This window comes from Crinia signifera, chromosome 3 (assembly GCF_055691185.1).
Source record: "Crinia signifera chromosome 3, ASM5569118v1, whole genome shotgun sequence".
NCBI lineage: Eukaryota > Metazoa > Chordata > Amphibia > Anura > Myobatrachidae > Crinia > Crinia signifera.
In genome coordinates, this window is record NC_139219.1 from 105940198 (window position 1) to 105954841 (window position 14644).

General features: G+C 43.1%; 1 protein-coding gene across 1 annotated transcript in view; it reads left to right on the forward strand.

Moving 5' to 3' along the window:
• SNX9 (sorting nexin 9) overlaps positions 1 to 14644 on the forward strand; it is a 148279-nt gene that overhangs the window by 55055 nt on the left and 78580 nt on the right. The window contains exon 4 of the mRNA XM_083176345.1: positions 2582 to 2689. Coding sequence (XP_083032471.1) covers positions 2582 to 2689 — 108 coding nt within the window. The remainder of the gene's footprint in view (positions 1 to 2581; positions 2690 to 14644) is intronic.

Consider the following 14644-nt stretch of genomic DNA (forward strand, 5'->3'; position numbering starts at 1 on the left):
CATTGGGGGACAGGGGGAGGAGGCAGCACTTGGAGCTAACAACGCTGCCCCCTCCATGTAAACGGGACCCAGGTCACAGCTGGGTCACCACACCTTGACCCAGGTCACAGTCATGACCAGGGTTAAAATTCCCAGTGGCTTGACCCAGGGTGGCAGTTTCACATCGTACCTCGACCCAGGTTGGTAACGTAACGACCCAGCAAAAATCGGGTTGAGCGTGCGGTCTGAAAGGGGTATAAGTGACATCAACCCCACAATTCTATACACAAGGGGCATTCCACAGAACTATAGCATGTTGCAATTGTTGCAAACTGTAACTGAATAAAGGATACATTTAAATTGTATTCATCGCTGCAGTATGGTTTTGGTGCCCATAACTTATTCGATCAGATGCAATGTCCCATCACATCTGATCACATCTTATGGTGCTTAAAGTGCCCTTTTCCAGCACCCAATGTCGAATGCCATCTGCGATACCACATCAGGTGCTGGAAGAGGGCGGGCGGCGCTCAGCCCTGATTAGCTGAAGGCTTCTCCATGGAGATGCCTACAGCCAATCAGGGATCACCTCAGGCCTGATTGGCTGTAGGCATCTCCATGGAAATGCTTTCAGCCAATCAGGACTGAGCAGAGTCCTCCGCACAGAGGTCAGCGGCATTCCCTGTGATGTCAGTCAAAGGGATTCTGCTGACGGCGCTGGAACCTGGAATGGTAAGTATGTAAAGTGAGAGTGTGCATGAATATTAAACACGGGGTCTGCGGGGCTATTGTTACGCCACTGTTCTCATGGTTTGAGATTCCTTCAGGTGCATTTTGACTTCAGGTCCACAATGTATTTCTCCACAATGTATTGCTGTAGCTCTAACAGAGTGACCACCGGGTTCTTGGCCACCTCCCTGACTAGGGCTCTTCTACCCTGATTGCTCAGTTTAGACGGCCGGCCAACTCTAGGAAGAGTCCTGGTGGTTTCCGAACTTCTTCCATTTATGGATGATGGAGACCACTCTGCTCATTGGGACCTTCAAAGCAGCTGATATTTCTCTTTACCCTTCCCCAGATTTATGCCTCGAGATAATCCTGTCTTAGAGTAACAGGGTATTTTTATTGTTAGTAATGTTAATATACATCCAATGCAAGTACTATAGTTGTTATTTGCAAATGCGACTTTCCAAAATTAATAAAGCCAGCCCTTCATGGCAAAGTGGAACTCTTGAAATAGCTGCAATTCATCTAGGGTAAGCACCAGCAGCTTGTAGACACTATACAAGGGAGTGCTGTGTACAAACTACACATAAAGGTACTGGTCACAATAGTGCTTTTGTACCTATTCTGTCCAGACCCAAAGTGTGGGCATTTAATTAAAAGTAGTTTTTGAAAGCAGCATTTGCAAATAAGCACTACTTGCATTGTATGTATATTAACATTACTATAAATAAGAATACCCTACTATAACACTAACATTGGGAAAAACATTGCTAGAGACTTGTTGCCTATCCGAGGCGACTGGTTTTATTTGTGATTGTAATCCATTATAATAGTATATATAATTTATATATATATATAATCTAAAAAGACAAGCATAGTGCAAAAAATTATGACAAACTTTATTAAAAAACAGATAGAACACGGGATATTTATCAGGCCACAGAGGTAACTGACTAATGCTAGGCCAGCCCTCTGATGAAATCCAGTGTGATGAAACACGTAGGGGCGTGGCCTAGCGCGCTGACTGAGTCTTACGAGATCAACGAGTGGAGAACTGGAGAACATGAGAGTGTAACTGGCTCCTTCATATCATTTATGCTGTAAAATTGCGGTTCTGTGAACTGCCGCCAAACAACCGGATCATTTATTAATTAACAGTTTCTTATAGAGCACACACATATTATACAGCGCTTTGCAGAGAATAGTTGAACATTCACATCAGTCCTTGCCCCAATACAATCTATATTCCTTACACACAGACATTCTTGGTTAATTTTTGTTGGGAGCTAACAAACCTACCAGTATATTTTTGGATTGTGGGAGGAAACTGGAGTACCCGGAGGAAACCCACGCAAGCACGGGATAATATACAAACTCTGCTCAGTTAGGGCCAAGGTGGGTATCGAACCCATGACCTCAGCGCTGTGAGGCAGTAATGCTAACCATTACACCGTCTGTGCTGCATCATATCAACAATGCAATCTCGCAAAAGGATTTCTGCACATGTGCAGTCCCACAAACACCAGAGATATGCCCAAACTATTGTGTTAGTGTACATTCCTGACTCAGAAAATTTATTTTGGTTCAACCATTTGTGCTCAAGCAAGGATATCACTAAATCCTGGACTGTTAGTGTGCCTGGGGGACTGAGGCTAGGAAAATCTGTATTTTAAAAAAAAAATCCTGTTTTTTAATGCAGTGGTTGTTACTCGATCATTAAAAATTAAATAGGTGCGAATAGTTCCTTAATATGCACATTTATAGAGAAATTAACATCTGTTTCGCATTTTCACACAAGTTGCTTAGTTTGTTGACTGTCAGCTTGGCGAATCCAGACATTAACTGATTTTTTTTTTTTATTGCATTTTTCTGTTAGTTGATGTCAGACGGTGCTGCTGGTAGCAATACGCCTGCAGATTTAGCATTTTTGGATTCCCTCTCGGCTATCACTGCTCAGAATGCCACAGCTAACAATGGTGAACAGGTATGTGTACTGGGTGATCCCATTCTAAACAAGTTATACAGAAGAGGGCATTTATATATTCTACACAGCTACTGATCTGCTGAAAAGGAATGTCTCTGTTACGCTTGATGTGCATCTGTAGCTCTATAGTTATCAGCAGAATAAAACAATGCCACTTCCTGCTATACTTTATGCTATATTTATATCCACTTTCATACCAAACTCCCTGTTCCGTCATGGTTCCAACCAAAGTCAGACCCAGGACAGACCTTGTTTACATTGCACACGTGGGCAGTGTTAACTGTTCTGCTAGCACTTGGAGATGACATTATCTTCTGGTGAGCTGGTTCTCCCTATTCTGAGAACAGGCCCCAAGTCATTCATTCACACTGTCCTACATTACCAGGTTCCTTTCTGTGTCCAGACCTGCTGGCTACCAGGTTTGGAATCCCAGGGTATTTTTCAGGAACTATTTTATACTGAGCAGCAACCCAGATTGACCCGTCAATAACTCGGGTTAAGGCGGCAATGTGAAAGGGATATTAGTGAATTACAGCTACTTAATTATGCAAAAAGTACAGAAGTATTTTGAAGATGCAAACAATCCTTCTACAGTATGTATTGTTTCATTAATGATTCTATCAGATTGTTGGCAGAAATCAGCAAATTGTAACAAAAATAAAACGCTGTCATTATTTTTACTTTACTTTCTGAATATGAGGAAGATATGTGCTTTTGATGCCACGTCCCACCATCTGTGGAATTTTTTATTTTGTGTTTATGGTTTCAGCTATTGTCTGATGATCAACATTTATACTAAGGGGGCTCATCATGTGAACGAGTGGGGTGGAGATGGGCACTTTATACTTACAAAGATCTATACTTACTAATTAATTCCCTATGCGGGCATCATAGGAACCCCCACTCCTTGGGAAGCGGTTTGCTTATTGGCTGTGCTATTTTTAATTACTGCATGGCCATATACTAATGTTTTAATTGTATCAATAAATTGTGTTTTTAGGCAATCCAATCGATTTAAAGAAATATTATTAACGCATTCAAATATCTGTACTGGGTAGCGCTGCTAAACTTCTGTTATTTGTTATAGCACCAGATAGAGTGTGAATTTTAGAGTAAAATTGTAAGGGAAATTGTGTTTAAGCAAATGGCATTGCAGTCCTTATTTTGAGTATCTGCTCACCAATGCATGGTTTGGGTACCAGTATCATTTAGCCCAGAGTTTTTATTCAGTGACATCCAGCACAGTGTATACAATTACATAAAATAATGCTGGCGATAGTATTAACTGAGAATATTTTTTTACTTTAATTTGTGAAATGAAATGCGAATTTCGTAGCGTTGCGTGTGGATTTAACGCTGCCTGTCACTCGCACATAAGCAAAACATTGTTCCCTTGTGCGTGGGGGAGTGTGTAAACCAAAATAAGGCCCTAAAGGTGCCCATACACGCTACAATTATTGTATACAATATCGCATCTCATCGCATCTGGGTTTTGCGATGAGATCTAGTACAAAAAGTATGTGCTGCACATACTTTTTGTACTAGATCTCATCTCATCTGATCTTATCGCAAAACCGAGATGCGATGAGATGCGACATTGTATACAATATTGTATACAATAATTGTAACGTGTATGGGCACCTTAATGAGTGTGAATGTTTAGCATGTGAACATACTTCCAACATTTAGTTAAAATAACTGTTAAAGGTTGCATGGTTCAATAGTGACACGGATTCATGATGGCATTTTGTTTTCTTGCTATTCAACGTGTCTATGGGTGGAATTCAATAAGGATGTACCTACTAAATCTACCCTGCACCGTCCACCTATTCATTGCTGCCGTTTCCGACAGCATTGAAGACGGATTACGACAAAACCGATCCGACTTTAAAACGAGTTGGATCTGTTTTGTCAGAAATGGCTGCAGATTTTCTAATTCATGGCCGTCTTTTGACAACCCGCGGACAGTTTCTTGGACACGCCCACTATCCGATAGTTGAGCTGACTGTCGGGAAGTTCCGACAGTCGGAATCCCGAATTTAATAGCCCCCTATAACTTTGTTTACAGGCATTATTAATAAAAACTGTTACAACATAACATACTATATACAATTCTTTTTGCTGTAGTTTATGGATTTGCATAACAGGCAATATTAAGCTTTTCTACACAGTGAATGACGGTGCAGGGTAGATTTAGTAGGTACATGCTTATTGAATTCTTTCCCTTCCCATGCAAACCATTAACCATGCCCCCTAAAATGTCTTTAGTTTAATCATTGTGTTTATGGTTATCCAATATATTTATGTAGTTGTGTTCTTATCACTGTGGACACCTTATGGCATCCTAGTGGCATCTAAATTTAATACTGTAAAATAAAAATGTGTAGCATGCTCAGAGCCGCAAACTTTCAAATGAGCCCTTTTATGTATTGATTTGTTGTCATGCTGTTCAATTGACTATGGTGCTTTTGCGGAGGCTGTAGGGTAATCTACAACTGTACTACCTATATTGAAGAAAGTTCTGCCATGGTTTGCATCTGTTGCTTTCTGTAATTCCAGGCCTGGAGTGGAGGCGGTTGGCTTTGCGTTTTATTTTTTGTAATTTTATGAATGGCTTTTTGATCTGGTGTCTGGGTTATATTGTAGCACAACTGCGATTTATCATGCATAGTCTTTCCATTATTATCAGATTATTTTTCTTCTACGATCCCCATGGCAGCCATACATTGGGATATTCCCTTCCCCCACTAGAACAGACAGGATTGGTTTCTCTTGGGACCGCCCACCTTGGGTATAATGGACCCCTCCTTCACCTCCCCTGCATCTTTTTTCCTGTCTCCGTTTAGAAGTAGACAGAGTAGGACAGGTTATTTTTGTTTAAACAGGGTTACCTCAGAGCAGCATGGAGCTGATTGGGGTGGCTCCCCGGGGAGAAGAAGGTGCAGGAGGCCAGCGGTATTTGTCTCCTTGCACGCGATATCCTGCCATGGCAGTACCTGGTCCGGACGTCATACACTGTGGGCTGGTGTATGGAAGAAACAGGTCTGCTGGGGAGACTGTGCAGCAGCCCCGCAGTAAAGCCGCGGCTACACACGCTGGAAGATAAGGCAGAAGGGGCGGAAGTGCCGGTAACGTGTCACTTCCGCCCACAGACGCTGGAGGTGCGTCTTTGAATCCAGTCCCACCGGAAACGCTGGGCAGTGGTTTGAGTTCCGCTTAGCCGTTCTCAGGCACAGAGGGCGGACAGGGAACAGTTAAATAGCCAGCAGTAAGTCCTATCATGGCGTCTATCTGCTTGGTGTGTTTGCATGCTGTTTGGAAACGCTGCAGTATTTACCATGGAAGCGCCTTCTCCCCAGAAGCCGGATGATGCCCCAGTGAGGTAAGCCCTTTGGTTTTGGGCATCAGCTTTGTTATTTTGAGCTAGATATTGAGTGTAGTTTTCTCTACATTTTTAGTGCGCCTGTCTCTCCTGTACACAAGAAGAGGACAGCAAAGAAAAAGTTCATAGAAGCAGTTTGCATGACATGTGATCAGACCTTTGCTTCAAGTCAGAAAAAGTCAGTATGTGAATTGTGTGAAATGGCACAGTCTAAAGTGGCAAAGAAGCCAGAACATTCGGAAATGCTTAAAGAGTTAATGGCATGGATGAAGCAGAATTTTGTTTCTAAGAATGAATTTGCTCAAAGTCAATCTACTAAAAGGTCTAGAGCAATGTTCCCTCTAATTTTACGAAGGCTGTGGGCGGCTAAAGATTTTGGCTGTGCAACTTTGGAATGAAATTTAAATTTTTGTGGGTCACTTATATATAACTGGAAAATGTCGTTCAGCATTTGTGTTAACTTTACTTCAAAATTATATTAAACATTTAAACATTCAAAATACAGTACACAATGTAGTTAATGGGTGAAATACACATTAATTGATTCCACAACTGCAAAAAGGGACCACTGCTGCTTTGTGCGCTCAGTTGTAATGTCTGTGCGCATGCTCGTCAAGGTGTGTGCGCGCGCACGTGCGCACAGCTTAGAGGGAACACTGGTCTAGAGTACAAGCAGAGTTTACACCTGAAGAGGATTCTTCTGATGAGTTTGAGTGTGAAGATAAGGAGTCGTCTGACGAGTCTGGTGAAGTGGAAGATGTCAGATCATTTAACTTAGAGCTTGTAGAAAACCTGCTGAAAAATATTTACAAAGCCATGAATTTCAAAGAGGCGGCCTCCACATCGGACAGAGATCCCTTATATGAGGACAGAGATAAGAAGGGGAGAACCTTTCCACTTAACAAGATGGTGAGAGACATGATAAATAAAGAGTGGATCAATGTTGACAAGAAGTTTACCTTGGGTAATAGGGTAGAAAAAATGTACCCATTTAAGGATGAGGACCTACTGGGATGGTGTACCTTACCCAAGGTAGATGCAGCGGTGGCAGAAATCATATCAAAATCTACCATACCAGTTGAAGATGCGGCAGCATTTAAGGATGCCATGGACAGAAAAATTGAAAATTCTTTCCGTAAAGTACACTCAGCCTCTGCAGGCTCCCTGAAAGCCAACGTGGCTATGGCCTCTGTCGCTAGGGCCGTTCGACTTTGGGCCTCCAACCTAAAAACGGATATGGAGGAGAAGATATCGAAACAACACCTTCTAAAAAATTTAGAAGTCATGCAAAAGGCCATCAACTATATGTGTGAAGCCTCACTAGACGGGGTGTCCTTTGCAACCAAGGCTATGGCAGCAGGTGTAACAGGGCGTAGGGCTCTATGGCTTAAGCCTTGGAATGCGGACGCTAATTCAAAGAATAAGCTCACGAACTTACCCTTTGAAGGCAAATTCCTCTTCGGCTCCAAGCTGGACACTATGATCCAGAGGATTTCAGGGGGAAAGTCAATCCGGTTACCCCAGGAAAAGAGGAATCGCTTCAACTTTCCGGCCTCATCTAAACAAGCTTATAGGGAGGCGAAGACCTACCGCCCTGGCAAAACGTATTACAAGAGAGGGAATGCTAATACCTCCAGGCAGTCCTTTCGACAAAATTTTCGTGGCCGATATCAACCAGAAAAGGATTGGGGCCAAAAGGGAAAGTTATGACTATCTTCAGGTGAAGAAGATTGGGGCCAGACTTATGCTGTTCACAGAGTGTTGGAAGATGATGATAAGAGACACCTGGGTGTTGAACATAATACAACAGGGATACTGTATAGAATTCGAAAGAATCCCCTCCCATCACAGATTCATGAATCAAGGATACCAGGACTTTCAGAAGAAAGAGAAGCGCTGTTCTTAAAAATCGATCAACTCCTACAGTCAGGGGCCATAGAGTCAGTGCCAGAAAAGGAACGCAGAAAGGGTTTCTATTCGAATCTATTCCTGGTACGGAAACCGAATGGCTCATTCAGAACGATTCTGGATTTCAGGGAGTTGAATGTATATATAAAACAGATAAGGTTCAAGATGGAGACCTTGAGTTCTATTGTGATGGGGATAAGAAAAGAAGACTACCTCGCATCGATAGATCTCAAGGATGCATATTAACACATTCCGATCAATCGATGGTACAGAAAATTCCTGAGGTTTTCAGTGGCCAATCATCATTTTCAGTTTACTTGTCTGCCCTTTGGGCTGAAAACTTCACCAAGAGTTTTTACCAAGGTGTTAGTGACAGTGATTGCAGCACTAAGGATGCAGAAGATTCAAGTATGGCCCTACTTGGACGATCTGCTCATTGCAGGAGAGTCTCTAATAGAGACAGAAACCAATGTGAAAAGGACCATAGACCTATTACAGTATCTAGGTTGGGTCATAAACAAGGAGAAGAGTCAGCTGCTACCGGTACAGAAAATACAATTTTTGGGAGCCATGATAGACACGCAGCAGTTCTCAATTTCTCTTTCGCCAGACAGATGCAGAAAGATAAGAGTTAGTCGACATCTTACTACAAAAGAGAAGATTTCCATTAATTATGGCCACCCAATTACTGGGTATGATGGCCTCTTGCATCAAAATTGTTCCTTGGGCACAGTGGAAAATGAGGAAACTCCAATGGCTACTGATTCCTCTACAAAAGAGAGGGTGTGGCGACCAACACCTGATCTCATTACAACAGGAGTTGAAGAAGGATCTAATATGGTGGACACAGGGGCTAGAATACAGAAAGACCAGCCTAAAGGAACCTGTGTTTTGTATAGTAACCACAGACGCCAGTCTCTTCGGATGGGGCGCCCATGTCGAAGGGAGGTCAGTCCAGGGTATTTGGACAACAGAAGAAGCAAGGAACTCATCGAATATGAGGGAGTTGCAAGCGGTATGGGAAGCCATAAATTGTCTGAAAGAAGAAATCGCCAATTCCCATTTAAGAATTATGTCGGACAATGTCACTGTGGTTTCCCACATAAACCATCAGGGGGGCACAAGAAGTATAAAACTTATGCGCATGTCAGAGAAGATAATGTGTTGGGCAGAACACAACTTGAAATCCATGACAGCGGTGTATATCCCAGGAAGAAGGAATACCCTGGCAGACTTCCTGAGTCGAGAAGTAGTGTCCCCAGGAGAGTGGCAGTTGAATCAGGAAATATTCTCCCAAATAGAAAGAAGATTTGGCAGCCCAGAAATAGACCTGATGGCAAGCTTTGGGAACAAGAAGGTGAACAGCTTCTTTTCAAAATCTTTTCATCCGCAGGCCCGAGCAATAGATGCTCTGTCAGTAAAGTGGAACTTCAGACTGGGATACATATTCCCGCCCTTCCCTATGATTGGAAAGGTCCTGAAGAAGATAAGAGAAGACCGGGTAGAAGTGATAGCAATACTACCTTACTGGCCAAGAAGACCTTGGTTCGTCAATGTTCTGAAGATGGCAGTACAAGAACCTTGGCCCCTACCCGACAGAGTGGATCTGCTGCACCAGGGTCCGCTTTATCATCCAGAGCCCAAGAAATTATCACTAAAGGCATGGAGATTGAACGGAAGATCCTGAAAAGACATAACCTGTCCCCCCAGGTTATGGAAATGATGCTGAAAGCCAGGAAGGACATATCATCCCTGGCATACTACAAGACATGGATCAGATTTATTGATTGGGGCCAATTCAGAGGTGATTTCTCCTCCATAACAACGGATAGAGTGCTACAGTTCCTTTACAAAGGTTTCCAGATGGGTCTTGCTCCTGCCACAATTAAATCGCAGATATCAGCACTAGGGGTGCTATTGGATAGATCTTTAGCAGAAGAAAAACTGATAAAAAGATTCAACAGGGCTATGAAGCGGATCCAGCCACCAGTCAAGGCTATAGTGGCACCGTGGGATCTAAATCTGATGCTGTCGGTCCTAACCAAGTGTCCGTTTGAGCCCCTAACGGAGTGTTCTTTGAGATTCTTAACTTGGAAAACAGTATTCTTAGTAGCAGTTACCTCTGCGAGAAGAGTGAGTGAGTTGCAGGCTCTATGGATCGAAGAGCCCTATTTGGTTATCTTCCCTGACAGAGTTGTCCTAAGGACTCACCCAGAATTTGTACCAAAAGTGGTGTCAGCCTTCCACCTCAATCAGGAAATCACTTTACCCAGTTTCTATCCTAGACCTGAAAATGAGGAACAACAAGCCTGGCATACTTTAGATCTAGTCCGAGTGATTTCTATCTATCTGGAAAGAACTAAGGTTTTCAGAGTGACCAAACATTTGTTCGTCATTCCAGAAGGTGTCAGGAAAGGAAGAGAACCTGGGAAACAGACAATATCCAGATGGATAAGAGAGACTATTGTTACAGCCTACAAGCAGGAAGGCAAGAAGATACCTCCTATTGTACAGGCACACTCAACGCGGGCAGTATCTACTTCCTGGGCGAACAAGGCCAAAGCGTCGGTGACAGAAATATGCAAAGCGGCGACCTGGTCGTCAGTACACACTTTTGTGAATCACTATGCTCTTGACGTTTCTCTAGCCCACTTTGGGAAGCATGTACTCCAAGAGGCAGTTTCCTAAATACCTCTTGATAATAAAAGATTATTTTACATGCATTTACCCTCCCGTTTATTTCTTGGGTATGTCCCAATGTATGGCTGCCATGGGGATCGTAGAAGAAAGAGTCGAATTATACTCACCGATAATTCCTTTTTCTTCCTAGAGATCCCATGGCAGCCACTGATTGCCCTCCCTTGTATTCTGATGTGTTTTCTCTAGGGACCAAGAGACGGAGACACTCAAAAGATGCAGGGGAGGTGAAGGAGGGGTCCATTATACCCAAGGTGGGCGGTCCCAAGAGAAACCAATCCTGTCTGTTCTAGTGGGGGAAGGGAATATCCCAATGTATGGCTGCCATGGGGATCTCTAGGAAGAAAAAGGAATTATCGGTGAGTATAATTCGACTCTATTGAGAAGAAAGAACATTTACTAAGGCAGTGATGCCAATATCAGTCCTCAAGGCTTACAAGACTATGTAACAGTCCACATTTTTGAGATATCCATGTTTAAGCACGGATCGTTAAAGCAAAATAACAGATATTAATGAAATCAATTGTGCTTAGGTATGGCTATCCTTAAGTCTGTACTGTTAGTGTGCTTTGAGGACCATGGTTTTGAACTCCTGCCATTTTGCAGTCTTTATACACTTGTATGTGACAACTTTATGAAAAAAATGGTACCTAAAATAAATGGGTCGACATGGGGTTTTTCACTTTTTGTCGACATGGACACTTCATCCTGCTTCGGGCACACTATGTTATTCTCACACCATGCCCTAGAGGATGGTAGGGCATGAAATCCCGCCTGTCGGCACATGTCGGATCAAAAAGTGAAAAACCCATGTCTACCTTTTCACTGTCGACCTAGTGCTTGTGACGACCGAACTCATGTCAACCTTCATACCTGTCCACCTAATGCTTGTAGAACCAATGACCGTATCCCATGTATGTATATGTACTATACTTTTTTCTTTTTTTCTCTGTGTAGTGAGGCATAACACAGCTTATCACACACCCACACACTGTCCTTCACACTACTGTATTTCTGCATACATAGACGGTAAGGTGGCAGGATATGTGCAGGAGTTTCTGATAAATAAGCTTCAGAATTTAGTATTTTGCACACAAAGAGGAACCATCAGTAATACTTAATATTGTAAAAAAAAAAAAAAAAAGAAAGTAAAAGGATGGTATCTCTTGCTGGTGCACTAATAAAAAAGATCATTTATGAATGTATAAGCAGTCAGGAATTGTCAAAATGCACAAGGTTGAGTTCAACAAAATTTTGACACACAAAGAGGTCAAACTGAGTTTTTCCATGTTTTTTATATTTTTTTTATGTACTTGTCGACACCTAAGCAAGTGGACTTCCAATGAGTGTAGCGCATACCCTTGCTGCGCTCGCGATGATTTGGCCATACTTTTTGTACTAGATCTCATCTCATCGCATTACAAAACCTATGCAATGCGATATTGTATACAATAATTGTACCATGTATGGGCGCCTTAAGTTGACTCATGACTCGAGCTACTTTTTCTGCTGAAGTCTCTATTTTTAATGAAGAGGTCATTATGAAAATATATAATAAGCAGCTTCAGCTTTGAGGGCAAAATTAGGAAAAGCATGAGATAATTTGATGCAACACGTACCGGTTGTATGAAATCACTCCCACACCTTGACTGGCATTGCCCATCAAAGTAATTTAATATTGGAGAAATAGAATAAATAGATAAAACAGAACTGAAAGTTACACATTTACTTGGGGGTTTTACATTTTAAAACATGGCTTTGAAACAAAATGACGGTAGGGTTATAAATAATTTAGAGATGATAGGACTTCCAGGTGGGCCCATACTGCACATCATACTCCCATTTTTTTCAATACATACTCCAGAGTCCCCCCATCGGCAACAACAGCCCTGCTGAAATCACCAGCAAATCGATGCAGTGGCCATTTTTTTTAAGGGATACGCAACCTGTATAAACGGATAAACTCAACATTCAGAATAATTATCCAAAATACTTTTGGTCCAAAGCATTTAGGATAAGGGATACTCAACCTGTATAATGTATTAGAACACATTCAGTTAGGAATAAGTATGAATGGTTAATATGTAATCATTTACATACCTCCCAACATGACCCTCTCCAGGAGGGACAGAATGCTCTATTTCTGGACTTCACTCTTAATTTAGGATTACCATCACCTGTGGTGAAACAACTTTCTTATCAATTAACCTGTTTAAAACAGGTGATGGCAATCCTAAATAAAGAGTGAATTCCAGAAACAGAGCAATGTGTCCCTCCTGGAAAGGATCATGTTGGGAGGTATGCATTTATTTCACAGGTTTTCAAACTCGGTCCTCAGGACCCCACACAGTGCATGTGCCATCACAGAATCACAAGTGAAATAATTAGCTCCACTTGTGGATCTTTTAAAATGTGTCAATGAGTAATGAATGCATACCTCCCAACATAACCATCTCATAGGAGGGACACAATGCTCTGTATCTGGAATTCCCTCTTAATCTATAAATGCCACCACATGTTTTAAACAGGTTAAGTGATCAGAAAGGTGCTTCAACACAGGTGATAGTAATCATAAAGAGGGAAGTCCAGAAACAGAGCACTATGTCCCTTCTGGAGAGGGTCATGTTGGGAGATATGTGAATGCACCTGTGCATCTGCCAGATGACCTGAAAAGCATGACCTGTTTGGGGTCTTGATGACCAAGTCTGAGAACCCCTGATTATTTAATTTTGAAGCCTTTATATCAAATACTAAAGCAATTAAGCAACAGTCCATGTAGTACCTTCACCATATACCCTACAATCACCAAAACATTTAAGCATTTTATGTGTGTATTAACCCCTTCCCGACATTTGACGTATATATACGTCATGGCCGGGATGTACTTCCCGACACATGACGTATATATGCGTCATGACTTTAAACTGTCCCCGCGTCTATAGACGCGGGGACAGTTTAAACATGTCTGCTGTCCCTGACAGCAGACATGTCCCAGCATGTCCAGGGGGGGCGGCGATGCCTCCCCCCCGTCGGCGATCGCTGTGATTGGCTGTTCAATGTGAACAGCCAATCGCAGCGTTTTCCTGTGTTACCGGCGAGTATGACGCTCGGTAACACAGGTGTCAATCACCGCCGGGTGGGAGGGGGCGTGAGGGGGTCGCCGGTGATGACCACACCTCACCCCACCTCACCCCACCTGCCCCCAAGGCTGTGATTGGTCCGTCGGACCGACGGACCAATCACAGCCATAGCGCGTTATTTAAACTAACGGTGACTGCGCTGCAGACGCCATTCCGGTATGGAATTGCGTGCAGAGCGGTCACCGGCCAATCTGTCGTGATAAACATACCTGATCCTTGCCTGATACTTGCCTGATACTTGCCTGATACTTACCTGATCACCGCTGGTAGCGTGCTGCCAGCAGCTGGATGCTTACTGGATCTTGTCACTTCCTGTGTGCTGCTGCTGCAGTGTCATAGGGCAGTATTCAATGAAAATATTCTCCGTGCACGGCGAGCATTTTTTTTTGCTCGCCGTGCACTCTCCGTGTTCCGGAGGGCTCGCTGCCACTCCTGCTCCCCCTATTCAACGTGTTAAAGACTCGCCGCCACTCGCGGCGAGTCTTAACCCCTGCAGCGGACGAGCGTCCGCGGCAGGGAGCTGTCAGGGAGCCGGGGGACGTAGCAGCCAAGAGAGATTAAAGTCTCTCTTGGCTGCTGCAGGGGATATGGGGAGGGGAGCAGGGCTCCCCTGGACCCAGGCAGCACAGGCTGCCCCCCCTATAGCCAGCGGGGGACCCAGTATTCACTGTACCCGAACGTGCATCGGGTGCAGTGAATATATGAATATCTAATGAGCGGCTCGAGCGCTCCGGTCCCCTGCTGGCTGCACTGTGTAAAAAAAAAAAAAATGTAAAAAAATATTTTTTTTAAAATTAAATATATATTTATGTGCTATAGGCACATGAA